Raw genomic sequence first — 14,732 nt, 5'->3', positions numbered from 1 at the left:
GCTAAGGTTGGTGCAGTTCAGTTTCTACAAGTGACAGGATTCTGGGAAAACTTGATCTCAGTCAAGCAAAGTACACAAGAGAGGCTACCCTAGGAGTGACGGATACACTCTGGCACAGTGTTAAGTGGGCAGATTTTCCTTTGCAACTAGTGCTTGTCCTCTAGTCATCTACATTGATGCTGTACTCATAAAGATTGACGTGTTGGTGGATGATATGGTGGTTAGACTTCTTTAGAGCAAGTGTAGTTCAGACATTGGTGTGATCACTTGTGCACTGTTTGAAATTCTGTATTATCATGTCTTAAAGTCCACTTTGGGGTCCAAGTACTGCCTGTTAAAGTTTACAAGGGTAGATAAAGCCACAAGCATGGTAATTCTGAATCTCGGAATTAAGAAACTCTGCTCAGCTCCTAAGATTCTGTTAGCCAAAGATCTCCAATTCAAGGAATTTCCATGGGTACTTTTAGCCTCTTTGAGGAAAATAGCTATTTATATGTCAATCTATACAGATTTTCTGTGGTAACTCCTCAGTGGAATAGCTATGCACTCAAAATTGGTAAGAGGTTTAAATTTACAGACTCAAGTGTTGCATCACTAGTCAAATTCAATTTGAAGCAAAAATAAATTCACTTGATTTTATTGAAAAGTATAAATTATCTTCATGATATTTTTTAGATTCCTAACTAAATGTCCAAATTGTCACTAAAGACTGAAAGCAGAAATACTTTAAAAATAATCTCATTACAATGCTGAAATTTGAAAACGAGATTAAAAGTCAGGAAGTTCAGAATCAAACTTCTGATAGAGTCTGAATTTCTAATTTGGCCACTTAAAGTACAACTCCTGCATTTAGAAATACACAGCATGGTGTTCTGTGTTTTATGCTTGCATAACATAATGACAGACGTTTTAATAAAAATGAACGAACAATAGTTTCTCTCGTGTTCCATAATTCTCAAATTCTGTTCGGGAATATAATTTAGATGTAGGAACCTTGGCTAAATTCCTCAACTGATGTAAATTACTGTAACAACTGAATAGAGTGGCACTACAAAGGTGTACACCAAATGAAGTACTGGCCCCTCTCCTGTCCACTTTGGGGAGTTATTGCTCATCTTTTAGTTTTTCCTGATGTTTACAGATATTCCTCAATATTTATTTTGCTGCTAGAAAGGAAAAATGGCAGCCATTTAAGTAGGCTGACCCTATTTCCCTATGCTGAGGTTACGCCTACATTAGGCAAAGTAAGTCAAACACAGATGTACAATCCTAGCAACGGCAACTGCACAGCTAAAATCGACATATCTGTGCTCGGCTAACTTGGCTGACTATACTGGGGATGGTCAACAGGCGAGTTTCTCCCATCAACCTCCCTTACTCCTTGTGTCTTACAAGGAGTACAGGGGTCAACTGTGACCCCTTAGAGGTCAGTTTTTCACATTCATACTAGTCATGTGAAATCATACCCCAAAAGATCCAACCTGAGCAGGTCGATCTTCCGGGGTTGTGCAGACATAGCCTGAGTTCGGGACACCTGGTAAAATTACTCTTATTCAAGTGAGTACAATGGCAATCAATCAGAATGAATGCAGTACACATTTTCAAATTAACATCAAGTTGACTGAGCCCATGTTAAAAATAATATTATGTAGCTGGAGTCTTTTTATTTACCTTCTGAATTTTAAGGTTTCCATGGGGAGAAGTGATACACAAACATTCCCATACACCCCTCTCACACAGGGATGGGGTAACTAACCGGCCTGACCCAACTCTCCCTGCCCAGAGTTCTCCACTCTCCATTCCTGGCTGGACCCCCATGATGGATCTGCCTCTCCTACTACCTGGTGCCAAATTTTCTCAAGGCAACATGTAGGGAGCATGCAGGGTTGCAGAGTCCATGTCTCCAGATTGATGTCAAGGGTCACACCACAGTACAACCAGCAGCAGCCTCTTAGCACAGTTCAGAAGAGAAGGGATGAGTTACTTCCAGCCACAGGGGACAGGGGATTGGGGCGTAGGCATGACCTGGGCCACATATTGGAAGGGTCATCTCTTCCTCACACCCCTGCCATCTCCGCTCCCCTGTGGCTGAATGCAGCTTGTTTCTGCCTATCTGCATAATGTCAACATGCAGCTAACACCTCCAAGCTGCTGCTGGCCAAGAACATATCCCAACCACCTCCTGTCCTCTGCCTAATGCATGGGCAGGAAGGGGTTAAGCCCTAAAGATGCCTTGTGTCCTGGGGACTCGGAGAACCCATCTGCAAGGGGCTTCAGAGAACCCAGACAGAGAGGTGGCTCAATAGGTGATGTTATTAACAAACACAAATCTGTATATTAAACTGAAAAACTAGGGGTGTTAGGAAAGGTTTAGTTATGTAAAAATGACTCTGGGTCAAGGCTGAGATTCAATTTACCAGTTTGACTTTTTCTAGGTTGGCCAGATGTTCAATTTTTAAAGGGAGTACCCTATACGTATGCATTCCTGCAGGAGGTTAACATAAAATATCTTTATTTCCTCCCTTTCCATTAAAAAGATTGCATAGGTCTCATCTCATAAGAGTCTTATCCACTGGAGAGGCATCCTTCCTTCCTAGGTATGTCAGTTCACCATGTTTCCGTATTCAGAGACTCACATTGTTTTAATAAGACAGTTTTCATACCAGTGCTCTCTTGGCGCTTTCAATAAGTTCCTACAACTTCTTGCTGAAGGACCAAAGTTTATACTAAATTTAGTAATCATCACTAGAAAAATGGTACAGTTCAGAAATAGATAATTGACATATAATGTGTTCATTATTTTCTTCTTCCACTTCCAGTATTTCTCAAACCTGGGGGTCCTGTCTATTCCAGAGAGGTTCCATGCGACTTAAGAAAACAGATACCCTTCCCCATCTTGGCTTTCTAAATTGATTTTGGTCAGGACCATGAAGGCAGCACCATCCACCAAATAGTAAATATGCTGGCTTTGGTGAGTTCTAAAGGGAAGTGACCCAACAGAAAAGAACAGATCTGTAGATAGGGGAAATGGTACAGCTTGCAAGTATTTTAATTTAACCAGTCGTACATTTTCAGTTACATATTTTGGCCTTTATGGTTGAGCAAGCGAGGAATATTTCTGCTGCTGATTGAGAGCCAGTGTAGACGTTCCCCAATTTTTTGAAAAAATGACGGGATAAGGAGCCAAAGTTATTCTTCCCACTGAAACATTAGTGTGAAACGTACACAAGCCTCCCACGCAGCAGCATACAAATGGCTGTGCTTCTTCCATGCATGTGAGATAATCCAGCTGCTCCTTGCCTACAGGGAAGCCTTATCTACACTAACAGCCACCATTGATTGGTTTTAGCTAAGCAAACAGCACAGATGAAGTCTACATATTCACCTCAATGTCTCGCATATGGTAAGATCAGAGAGGCTGCTTTCCCATCGATGCCAGCAACTCTTCTTATTTTGGTGGAGTACTGGTGCTTACAGGAGAGCACTCTGAGATCACTGCAGAGTCAGTGGAGACAATTCCTTAACGTTCTTTTCTTCTGAGTTTGTTCTCTTGAAAACATTTTTCAAATGAGTAATTGAATCTGAACATTTCTAACTTTAGGTGCTAAACCTGAATTTTTTATAACCTGATTTTGAAGAGATTTTCAGACTTCTATTCATTTTAACTGTAGTTGTAGAGTCTGAGCAGGGTCCAGGGCTGTGTACTCATTTTGGATATTTATAAAAAAATCCTACCTATGTGAACTGATCAGCGCTGTAACAGTCATAAAGCTCTGGCAGCTTCTGGTATTTTACCACCATTATACTTAAACATGCAGAAACAGTCAAACTTATCAGAAACGCGTGGAGTCTTGTCTACACTACATATTCCCCGGAATTCACTGAATGAGTGAGTTGTTTGTTCTATAAATTTTCCTAGTGTAAATGAAAGCTTCATCTCAAGTTGAACACAGTAAAATGGGAACATCCACAGCAAATGGATATTTTCTTAAGTCTGGGTACTTTTTTTCTTTTTTAAGTAATTGTGTTTTCTTCCTTCCTCTAATCCTCTGTTACATTTTGTCCTTATTCTTAGATACATAGCTTTGTTTAGATTTTGTCACTTATCCTCACTTGATATAGAGGTAAAGGTTTCCACTCCCAAGGGATAACGGTGAGACCCATTTGCACCGATTCAGAAGTGTGACAAATGGGGTTTCTGTCTATATCACTTCTGAAATATGGATGATTTTACGAAAACTATCATGAAATTCCTATGTCATGTATGGATCTCTTCAGAGAGAACAGAGTTGCCTCTGCCAGGCCACAGATTATCATGTGTGATCAGCATGCAATGGATTATTTAAAAGCAAAACACCTTGGAACAACTGTTGATTCTATCTGAGAGAAAAGACTTCCTCTGCTCATCTGAAAGGAACAGGTTTGGGGAGTAATGGAAAATTACCAAAAGACAGAACAAAGAAGAGAAGTTTGTAAAAGAGCTCACATGGCGGAACGCAGATATCCCATAGAAACTCCCACATACAGATACGATTGCAAAGCAATCATAGGGGGTTGCACATGGGGATACCTGATATACCCCTATTAAAAACCCCCCTTTCAGCAATGAAACCCATGCATCTGGTTACCCTCCGTCTCTCACACACAGATACTTAAGAACATCTGACACACCCACACCTACACACAGAGAATGTCTCTCTCCTCCAGGCCTTTCTGCACCAAGCTTAGCTCAGCTGCAACCAGTCTGTCATTTGCCCATTTAAAACTTGGAAGCAGCATGGGACTTCTCCCCACCACACACCTCTCTCTGGGCTTCCTTCTCAGAGCAGACATGATTAGTCACGATAATCTGTGGAAAGCTGCAGTTAAAGGGTCCACACCTCAGCACCTGGCACACTGTGGGTGTTCCCCAAAGCAAATACTGAACAATGACGGTAGGGCCTTGTGCAGTTGGGAAGCCACTCTTCAGCCTCCCAACTCGGGGGGGAAAGGAAATATCATCCACACACACAATACTCCAAAGGTTTCTGTGCAGTCTCTGAACCCCGGAGCTGCAGCCATAAACATTCTGGAGCAAGAAACCCAGCAGTAAAGAATGAAAGGAAACAGAACTGTCCTGTTACTGTGAAGTTGGGTCTGGGGGAAAAACAAGTGGTGTGGCCTGGCCTTTCTACACAAGAGACCACTGGATCCAACACAGACCCAACACAGGGAATGGGATACAGGACCTTTTTCTCCTCTTGGAGACACCAGCACCTGCTGGGGACTTGGGCTGTTCTGCATATGATGTGCACTGTGCCTTCTGAGCAGAGCCTGGATCCATTTCTGTACAGAACACCAGGCACCAAACCTCTCCATCTCTTCCGCCAAAACCACTGCCCCTTGAGTTCATTCTCTTATTTTCTCTATTTAAAGAACAGAGTTGCCAGGAACTCAACACTCCTGAGCAACCCTACAATAACAAACCATTGAGCACAAGTGACCCTACAACAAAAAACCAGCGTGGACACCGCAGCAGCAAGCACAGTCTCAGAATGACAAAACCAGCATATAGAACAGTTGTTTATAAGTAACCCTACGAGAACAAACTGGCATGCTCAACCCTGCTTTCAACACTAATTCATTGCAGCGTAGCCCAGCACTCCCACTAGCAAAAACAAGCCCAGTGGTAACAATAAGTTCTGTAACAACAAACTAGTATGCACAGTCCAGCACTGCAGAGCAACCCCCTAATCACAAAGCAGCACAGGCACACCAAGGGAGGGAAAAGCATTAGCTGGGGAAATACATTTCTGTAACAAGTTCCTGCTTCCTTTCTGTCCCCACCTCCTAAACAAATGTGAAGTAAACAGGGAGCCAACAAGGGACTCGGAGCAGCCAGACCGGAGCACCCAGCCCAGGACAACAGGTTGGGCATGATACTTATCTGCAGCAGGGCACATCTGGGAGGGGGACAACAAATAGGAGTTGGGGTGAAAGGGAACAGACAAGCGGGAGGATGAAAATCAAGGAGGGGGTGACAAACAGAATCAAGGGAATGGGAGGGACAAGAAGACGACACAGGGGTGGAAGTGGTCTTACTGGGATAAAAGAAGTAAGAAGGTGAGTGGCTGTTTGGGCCAGGAAGTCCCCAACTCCCTAGTGCTTTGCTCTGAAGCCTAGCACAAATACAGGTTGTGTAGCTGGAACAGAACCATTTTGTACCAGATTCAGATGATTGAGGCTGCTGCAGGGAAGGCGTAAGGATGGAGGATCCTGCCTGATGAACACAGATAACCCCCCTGCTGTGACTCCCCAGAGAAGGGTGAGCTAGTGAGGGACACTGCATTTCGACTGGTTTAATAGTCTGTATGATCTTTACTTTCCATAATTAAATAAAAAAAATATAAAAAGACATTAGACTGAACAAAATGAGTGTACTGACTACCTGAAAACTTCTGCATCCCTCACAGAACGCTGAATCTTAAATCAAAGCTTCACACCTTTTGGATGGAGTTCTGGGAGAAAGACCTGGTTAAATACTAGGGAGTCTGAAGGGCCACTAGTGCATCCAACAACTGGAGAGCAGGTTCTGACATTCGGAGATGGGCACCAGAGAAGATCTACACCCTCAGAATGAACCAGGAACCCAGGTATGGGGGCAACGGCTGGACTCTCTTTGGATTCCAGGAGCCCGAAAAACCCTGGGTATCCAGAACACAGATGCTTGGTTCCCCTCAGAGTGGTCCTAGTGAACTCTTTGGAAGAAGTGCTCACTATCATCTGACAGTTGGTGAATGCTATACAGGGCTGCAGGATATATTTGTCTTCTCTTGAAGCCTCTCTCTTTTCGAAAGCGATTGAGTATGAAAATCTCAAAATTTAGAAATAAAGGCATTTACTTGGCAAGCTAAAATCCAACAGTCTGACAAGAACTTTGCTTAATAAAAAGTTTCTGTACTACAGTATGATAGCAGATCCATATTCTTCAGAATATTTTGCCAGGGAAGAAAACCAATCAATTGCCCTATGCAGTCAGAGGTGGAAAAAGTACCCAAAACGTTACCTGAGCAAGTACAGCTGCAGGGCTGGGGGGTGGAGGGGTACTTAAGTACAAGTCACCAGCGTGCCTCTGGAAAACTACTTGAGTAAAAGTACACACGCATGCATACACAAACATGTGCTCATCACATCTTTACTGTACTCAAGTACTCAGAGGGATAGCTCCGTGGTTTGAGCATTGGCCTGCTAAACCCAGTGTTGTGAGTTTAATCCTTGAGGGGGTGCTATTTGGGGGTCTGGGGCAAACCGATTTAAAAAAAAAAAAAAAAAGATGGTGCTTCATCCTGCCAAGAGGGCAGGGGACTGGATTCCATGACCTCCTGAGGTCCCATCCAGCTCTATGAGATGTGTATCTCCATATAGTTAAAAAGAAGTGAAAGCAGCTGCACATTTACTCAAAAAATATGAGAATTTACATCAGAGATGGAAAAAAATACCCAAAAAGTTACTTGAGACAATTTAGCAGTTTTTGCTATTGGTCTCACTCCAATCTAAACTGTTAAGTACACAGCTTTCACTTCCCCCACAATTTTAATCATATGAGGAAGATACTCATTTTCCACTCTTCTCATCGTGATGCTCAAAAGTCAGTAATATTTGTTAAGCTCACCTGGATACCTTACAAAGCTACAAGTGGTAAAGCTCTCCCTCCATTTAGTTCAGTGTTGTCTGTCATTCAACATGACCTTTAAAGGAAGGCTATTTTCCTGTATCTTATCTTTCAGAAGTGACGCACCTGACACTTATTTCATTGTGTTATTATCTACAGTAAGCATTCTCAGCCACCTGTTAGTGTTTACTAACAAAAAAGGCATTTGTACTATCCTAAAATAAAAACAAACAGCAGTCATGTAGCACTTTAACAACTAACAAAATAATTTGTTAGGTGATGTGCTTTCATGGCGCAGATCCACTTCTTCAGATCTGGCTATTTCCAGATCTGAAAAGTGGGTCTGCCACACAAAAGCTCATCACCTAATAAGCTATTGTGTTAGTCTTTAAAGTGCTACATGATTGCTGTTTTGTTTTATGAAGATACAGATTGACACAGCTACCTCTCTGTGACTAAACAAAAATAAAATTCACCCAAAGCTCATGCAGAGAATACTATTGTCACTGCTTCCCCTCAGATGTATATGGGCAGAAAGCAACTTAAAATTTTATTTGGGGCTCCATTCCCCTCCTGGGTCACTCACAGAATTCACTCTTTAGAACCGTCATCTGTCTACAGGCCCTTTATGGAGCAAGGGTTGATGGCTTCTTGGTCAGCAGCCTTATCCCTCCCCAAACAAGTAGGCATACTGCCTTCAAGGGCCCACACATCAGGTTCTGCTGGCTCACAGAAATGAAGGGATTACACAGACCACGCTTCTGAAATAACATCCTTTTCCATAATATACTTCAATTTGTAACAAGGGATGTGGAAGGTAAAAATTTCCATTTAATAAGTTTAAGGATTGTCTTGTTTTATATTGTAATAAACCCAACGTATTAGAATAGCTAAACAAAGAGTGAGTCTTCAGGAAGAGAGGATGTGTGGGTCTGCAGACCAGCTTGAGAAAGGTATTACATGCATAAGGACCCACATGGAACAAAGGATGACAGAAGTTACGCACAGAAGCGCCTGAGCACACAGGCAATGAAAGTACACATTGGCAGAAAAAAAAAAAAAGTTATACAAGAAAATAAAAGAGTACATAAGTATAGAGAGGAATAGCCCTTTTCTATACTACAAATGTATGTGAGTTTGCCCAGAATTGTGGAATTTCCACACCACAGAATGAAGCAGTTATATCAACTTAACTACTGATGTAGACAGCCTGATAGGGCTATTCCCATCCACACATCTACATCTTCTCTGGGGTGAAGTGCCAATGCGACATGCTCTCCCATTGGCATAGCTTGCGTTTTCAGTAAATACTGATACAGCTGTGTCTCTGCACCACTGTAGCTTTATATAAGCCCATAGTTGATAAAGGCCTTAAAGATTAAAACAAAAAAAAGCTTGAATTTGAGGCACTGCATAAAGTGGTGCCGACACAAATTCAGAGGGGAACTGGCACAGTCGAATACACCAAGAAAATGACGGGCAGCAACATTTTGAAAGGTACTGATGGAGATCAAGAATGAGGCCAGACACATGGCAACTGTAGTAGTGAATCTAAGAAATGATGAAAGCCCAGGTGGAACTTTTAGTGATAAGAACAAAGAGAAAAGAAGGAGTGTTGGATAGAGGGAGGCAGGTCAAGAGTAGGGAGGGTGGATTTCTGTGATACTTCAGGTGTAGCTGAAACCTTTGTGAATGGATTCTGTCCCCCAAAAGAGTGGCTGGCAACCTTTTCAGACTACTGTACCCCGTTCAGGAGTGTGATTTGTCTTACATACCTCCAAGTTTCACCCCACTTGAGAAATTATTTGTGTATAAAATAAACATAAAAATACAAGTTTGACAGCATACTATTACTGAAAAATTGCTTCTCCCTCTCATTTTACCATACAATTATAAAATAAGTCAATTGGAATATAAATATTGTACTTACATGTCAGTGTACTGTACATAGAGCTCTATAAACAAGTCATTTTCTGTATGAAATTTCAGTTTGTACAGACATTGTTAGTGCTTTTTATGTGGCCTGTTATAAAATTAGGCAAATATGTAGAGGAGTCTATGTATTCACTGAAAGTCCTCTGCGTACCCACAGTGGTACACATATTATTGCTTGAGAACCATTGTCCTAAATCAATCAGGTAGGATATTTAGCCCTTGAGAAACAACTATACACAAGCAGGGGGGAAATAAACACATCTGTATACTAAAATTGGAGAGTAAACTGGTTTACTTTTCAACTATTACCTCCATCCTTTGAAAACTATAATTTTTATTAAAGGAGGGGAATAACTTTATCTAAAAGCAGATGACATTTGCCTACTGATAAATTTGATAGCATGATATTATGAAACAGAATGTGCCATTATATGCTCCTGAAAAAACTTGTTATGGGGCTATATCATTATATTTTATGCAGACACATGAGATAAAGACACTATCATAAAAGATTTGAAAAAATGTTTAATATTTAAAATTGTTATGTTCAGATAACACAACAGAGATTATAGCACCAGTTAGCCAAGGCAAGACATAACTATATATGCTGTTTTACACAATTTGAAGCTGCACTTGCAAGGCTAAATCCAAAAACATAACAGCCCTGGGAAAATAAATGATTGTGCAACAGCTTCAACTTGGGCCTGGCTCCCAGCACTAAAGATCTCACGCTATAGAGAGGAAAGGGCCCTTTTAGGGAAATTGCGACATACGATAAACTTTCAACGAAAGCCAAAAGCCACTCACACTCTTCTCATAATTCATCCAAATTAGGAATATGATAAGGGCATTAAACACTGACATGTAATGACACTTGTCTATTATTTTGTGTGAACTAAATACCACATAGACCTATGGGGTCTCCAGAGAAGCGTTGCTGGAATAATTGTACAGTAGAAGTGCTGAGAGCCATTGAACTACACTGTAAACGCAGGCCTGTAACACCTTAAAGACTAGCAATTTAGTAGGTAATGACCTTTTGTGGGTAAGACCCACTTGTTCAGCTTTATGGAGCAAAACTGAGAAATCAGGGAAACACAAAGCAAGCAGGAGAGAAAGAAGGAGGGGATGAAAAAAGAGAAAAAGTAAAAAAAAAAGGCGGGGAGATGAGGGACTCGATCATTAAGAGGACATCTGGGAGAGTAAATTAAGTTGGATGTCTGCAATTCCTGCCAATATCAAAAGTGGGGAAATTGTCCTTGTAATGTGTAAGATAATTGATATACTTGTTGAGTGCAAGGTTAAATACATCAAACTTGCAAATGAATTCCAGTTCTGACAGCTCCCTATGCAATCTGTAAAACCCTGTACATAAGAGAAACCACTTCAAGCCAGTGCCAGTATTTATGGGAATGGCTACCCAGAATCAGCCTTGCAGCCTGTCTTAGTTACACTAGTTGTCTTACATCTTACCAGGTACTGCAGTGACGTAGGTAAGATCTCCAGGGCAGACTTAGCGACATCTGTTGATGGTAAAGAGCCTGTCCTGGAAGCTAATGCTGGCTAGGGCTACAACTGCCCCTTACAGCTAAAACTGAAACCCTTGACTCCTATGGTCTCTCCTAGCCGCGGTGGGGGGGGGGGGGGCGTTGATCTCGCCCTAGCTTCCTCAGGGGACAGATTTTCAGGAAATCAGGGGTATCTGGTCTACAGCTGGGGGAGGTCAGGCTCAGGGGGAGGGGGAGGCTGCCCGAGGCCTGTGCTTGACCTGTCCCCGGACTTCTGCACTCGGGGCGGCGGGCAGGATGTGCGAGCCCCGCAGACCTGGCTCACCCCCCACGTCTGTTGCTGCTCCTGCCTGAGCCGCACATCGGGCCTCCTCCAAGGGGCAACTGAGTCACTCAGGGGTACGGCCCAAGCTCGCAGAAGGGGCCACTAGGTTGGGGTGCCCACCCCAGGCGCCAGCAATCGGGGACGGCTCGGGGCCGGGCCGGGCCGGGCCGGGCCCGCCTCGCCCAGCCCAGGCCAGGCCCAGCGCGCACCCCGCCGACCCCACTGACTCATCAAGCTGCCGGGGCTGGGGAGGCCGAGCCGGTCCCGTGAGCAGGGCGGGGCCGCAGCCCCCCGCCGCCCTGCGCGTGGCCACAAGCGGGGCCGCGCAGGGGGGTTCGCGGCGCCCGGCGGAGGGCCCGGGGTCAGACCCCTCACCTGCGGGGCGGGCAGCACCTCCATCTCCATCGTGCTGGCGGCAAGAGGCCCAGGCAGCCCTGCGCGGGACGCTCGCTCGCTCCCTGTGCCCAGCCCGGCTCGCTCCGACGCTGCCTGCGGGGGAGTGAAGTGAGCGGCCCGGACGCGAACAGCTGGGACAGCGCCGGCCGCCCCGCCCTCCCCCGCCCAGCCACTCAGGGCCGCGGGAGCCGGGGGCGGCCCTTGTCCCAGTGCCTCGGCAACAGCGGCCGCCCAGCCCCGGCCTCGGCCTCGGCCTCGGCCCTCCCTCGGGAGCAACCTCTGGAGCCGGCGGGGGGCTGCTGCCTCGCCCTGTTCCCGGGACCGGCTCGGCCTCCCCAGCCCCGGCAGCATGATGAGTCGGCGGGCCCAGCCCGGCGCCTCCGCGGTCAGTCCCGGGGCTGGGCCCCAGACCTAGCGGCTGTACAGACAGGCCCCGCCGCCTCCCGCCCCGCAAACTACCCTGACCCGGCCGAGTCCCCAGGACCTAAAAGGCGCGTCCCCCCCGCGCCTGTCTCCCTCTGTCCTCTCCCAGCTCCCCAGGAGCGCCCCCTTCCTGTGCCCTCCTCCTCCTCCTCTGTCCCCCTCACCCGCCCACCCCCTCAGCGCTCCCAGACACAGCCCCCCCCACCCTTATCCTGTCCTCTCCCATCACACCCCTAGGTGCCCTCCCGTCCCGTCCCGTCCCGTCCCTGCCGCACACCATCCCCCCTCCCATCTTATCCTCTCCCGACCCCCCACAGTCCAGGGCTGGATTTATGCCTTACATGCCATTGGCGTTGCCAGAAAGGGCTGTGTGAGTGGGCCCTGATTTCAAATGTGTGGGCAATGGTGAAGGGAGGCAGGAGAAATTGGGCTACCTCCCACCAACAAACCTTGGAGAGGGTGGAAGGGGATGGACACGCTGGTCAGGGGACATCAAGGAACATAGCTGAAGAGTGAGATGGGGTATGGGGCTTACCCTGCTCTGCCAGGCACACCTACCAGGAAGCTGGGTCTCTGGAGTGGGGTCTGGATGCATCCTGCCATCACTCCTACCTGGGTGGTGGGGGTCCCTGGAGCAGGGTCAGAGCATTTGGCCCACTGTGCTGACCTGCCACTGCTACTGGGGAGCACAGGATCTGAGCAGTTGGCTCTCTGCCCCACTGACATTCCTACCTGGTGGGGGAAATCCCTGAAGCAGGGTTGAGGTACTTGACCTGCTGCTCCCAGCATGGCTGTCCCAGGAGCAGGCTTGGAGGCTTATAAGCCTCATGCACCAAAGCTGGTCTCCAGCAAGCAAGCCAGGTGGGAGAACCAGGGCAAGACTCCAACTGGGCTCGGTGGCTGGAGTGCTGGAAGGGAGGAGTGGGGCAAGCCCTGCACCCTGACCCTGGACTTCAGCAAGAGCATCAGACTGGATGAGCAGGGCAGGGGGTGCTGGAGCAGGAGCAGAGCTGAGAGAGGGTGAATGCACATGGATCATAAGTGGGTGGGCCACAAGGCACTAAAGCCCACCCATAGCTACATCTCTTTTATGTACTCCTAGGTCCAGCATCTTCAGAGCTCACCTTTACCTGCAGCTGGCATGTGTGTTTTCCCTAAAAAATGGAACTTGTAAACCACTTCTAACTTTTAGGTGCCCATAGAACTCCAGCATTACTAGGCACATGCCTGCTGTGCTTAACTGGAAATTTGGCCCAGCGCACACTCTCAGACTCTATCCTCTCACATTTCTCCTCAAAACTAACCATCTCATCAGATCCCATCATTTCCCCAACCATCCAGTTATTTCCAGATTCCTCTCTATTCCAACAGATCTCTCCTCAAACTATTCCAATTCACCAGATTCCTCTCCATGCCTACCACATCCTTTCCCATCAGTTCCTTTCTCAACCTATCCCCACCAAGTCCTGCCACAAATTAAGCCTTCCTTCCTCAATTTACTGTAACTCATGCCGTCTCCAGGTCTGATAGATCCCTGCCTCCCTAATCTCAGCACATTCTAATATACTACATCCATTTCACCCATCCCAATATATCTCAAGTTAGCAGAGGCATCAGATATTTTTCCAGCAGATCTTGCCACATTCCAAATGATCAACTCCTTTACAGATCATACTAGATCCTTCCCCATGCATTTCACCACATTCCTTCACCATCAGACCCCACTAGATTATTCCATATCACATCATACTCCTCCTCACATCTCTTGAGCTAATTTAGCAACCCTCCCAGGAGTATCTAAATGAATTGCAGACGAAAAGGAAGCTTTCATTCGGAATAGATCTCACCCACAGTTGTTACCTAATATGGCAGCTACCACAGAAGTACCAGCCTTAATAATAGGAGAGGAGGGTCTGTGGAAATTTCAACATGTTTCTCAAAACTCTTAGGCTGGGTCTACATGGAACTGTAGTGCTGGCAGTTTCATGGAAATGAGCAGTCTCACAATTGCAAATGGCTGCTCATTAGCATAATTGTGTTGCTAATTAACATAGCCATGCGAGATCTCCCTTCCGCAGAGGCTGCTGCCGACAGTAAATGGGCCGTGTAAATGTGCCTTGGCAGGCAAAAACCCCTCCATCGCCAGCGTAAAGAGATGCCTGTGGTACATCCCTATCAAATGGCAAGACTTTGTCACAAATGAGGAGCTTTGGAATAGAGCAGGACAAGAACTACTTGATGTCCAAATCAAGAGCAAAAAGTGGGGATGCTTAGGCCACACCTTCAGAAAACCATCATCCAGCATAGTCCCTCAAGCTCTCAGATGGAATCTGCAAGGAAAAGGCAAAAGAGGAAGACCTTGGACAACGTGGAGAAGGTCTGTTGAGATCGAGGGACAGCAACTGGGGTACTCCTGCAGCCAGCTAGAACTTTTGGCCTGAGACAGAGTGAAGTGGAGGAGACTTGTCAATGACCTAAGTTCCACTCAGAGTAC

The 14,732-nt window shown here is 45.8% G+C and overlaps 1 protein-coding gene across 1 annotated transcript in view; it reads right to left on the bottom strand.

The window, feature by feature from the left end:
- The window catches only part of NFE2L2 (NFE2 like bZIP transcription factor 2), a 49,848-nt gene extending 37,654 nt beyond the window's left edge, over window positions 1–12,194 (bottom strand). The window contains exon 1 of the mRNA XM_075001310.1: window positions 11,795–12,194. Coding sequence (XP_074857411.1) covers window positions 11,795–12,166 — 372 coding nt within the window. The 5' untranslated portion in view covers window positions 12,167–12,194. The remainder of the gene's footprint in view (window positions 1–11,794) is intronic.
- Between the last annotated feature and the right edge of the window lie 2,538 nt (window positions 12,195–14,732).

This window comes from Carettochelys insculpta, chromosome 8 (assembly GCF_033958435.1).
Source record: "Carettochelys insculpta isolate YL-2023 chromosome 8, ASM3395843v1, whole genome shotgun sequence".
Taxonomy (NCBI): Eukaryota; Metazoa; Chordata; order Testudines; family Carettochelyidae; genus Carettochelys; species Carettochelys insculpta.
Note: the sequence above shows the minus strand (reverse complement) of the source record. Positions and strands in the feature narration are given on the sequence as shown.